Below are 1448 nucleotides of genomic sequence, written 5' to 3'. Positions count from 1 at the left end.
GTGTGTGTGTGTGTGTGTGTGTGTGTGTGTGTGTGTGTATCAGATGAGCAGGAGACGTCAGGCAGCATCATCTACACAGTGGAGCTGAAGAGATACGGAGGCCCTCTGGGTATCACCATCTCAGGCACTGAGGAGCCTTTTGACCCCATCACTATATCGGGGCTAACCAAGAGAGGCCTTGCCGAGAGGTACATACTTGCATGAACGCACACAATAACACACACACACTCACACACACACACACACACACACACACACACATTGTCTTTTCTTGGAAATCTAGGCTACAAGTTTGAGTTTTGAAGCGTTAGGGACGGCATTTTGCTTCAGCACCACCAGTGTAGCAGCATACAAAAGTGGTAAAAACATGAAATGGAAGACTGAAATACTATCAGTGCTCTAAAAGTGCTGCTGTAAAATGTTAATACTTCACTCTAAGAACGCTATTTGTGCAACGTCAGTAGTGGTGACGAGTCATCATTCGCTGACAGCCAAAGCATGCACAACATGAAAAAACTCACCTGCAGCTCCACTGATTTTCTTGTTTTTTATTACGTGTGTACACTATGTTCTTTTCTATTGGCAGCTAAAAGAAACACTCTGTCCAACATCTTAGGAGTCACACCTTTTCACCGTATCCTGTTTCACAGTGTCTCATTAGGTGGTGAAGGAGTTAGGGCAGAACCAGAATCAGCCTTGTGTTGGCCGAGTCAGTGTGTACAAAAAACAAGAAGTTATATATTTTCGGCATGGAACGGCATGGAAAACAGCCCTGCGCCGTGGTAAAACCTCAGTGTCAGTCACGGATGAGGGGGCAGAGTGCAGGTGCCAGCCAGTCGCCGTCTGCTGTCTGAGAGCATTACTGAATTTGTGTTACCTGACAATGTCAGAAAAAAGTGGTGGATAAAGCGGCAACTGTGTGCAGGCCCTTTGCAACACATGTGGCGTACGGTGACGCATTTGCGAAAGACATCACGCCAGTATGTCTGTCCACAGCGCAAAGAGGAGCGAGCCGGGTAGGAAAGAGCAGTGGTAGAAGATGTATTTGGATCTTTTACTCGCGCAATACTCACATTGTAGAAACTGGAAACAATCCAGACAGTTCTGTCAACCAACTAAGTGTTTAATGGTCTAATTATTTCAGCTGGATGTGTAGGCTGACATGTGTATTCATTTGTAAAGTAACTAGTAATTAAAGCTGTCAGATTAATGTAGTGGGGGCAAAAAGAACCCTATTTCTCTCTGAAATGTAGTGGAGTGGAAGTAGAAAGTTGCATGGCGAGAAAAAGACTAAAGTACCTCAAATTTGTTCTTAAGTACAGTTCTTGAGTGAATGTACTTAGTTACATTCCACTACATGATATAGAGCCACTTCTCCCTGCAGCCGTTAAACAGCCTATTCATATAGAGATTATTAGTGTGTTCCAAATCGCGCACTTCCCTTAGTG

The 1448-nt window shown here is 44.4% G+C and overlaps 1 protein-coding gene across 7 annotated transcripts in view; it reads left to right on the top strand.

The window, feature by feature from the left end:
* grip2b (glutamate receptor interacting protein 2b) overlaps nt 1–1448 on the top strand; it is a 375168-nt gene that overhangs the window by 354304 nt on the left and 19416 nt on the right. For all 7 annotated transcript variants that reach the window (XM_032514882.1, XM_032514887.1, XM_032514884.1 and 4 more), the window contains one exon: nt 44–188. In XM_032514882.1, coding sequence (XP_032370773.1) covers nt 44–188 — 145 coding nt within the window. The remainder of the gene's footprint in view (nt 1–43; nt 189–1448) is intronic.

Source organism: Etheostoma spectabile, chromosome 4, assembly GCF_008692095.1.
Source record: "Etheostoma spectabile isolate EspeVRDwgs_2016 chromosome 4, UIUC_Espe_1.0, whole genome shotgun sequence".
NCBI classification, from domain to species: Eukaryota; Metazoa; Chordata; class Actinopteri; order Perciformes; family Percidae; genus Etheostoma; species Etheostoma spectabile.
Note: the sequence above shows the minus strand (reverse complement) of the source record. Positions and strands in the feature narration are given on the sequence as shown.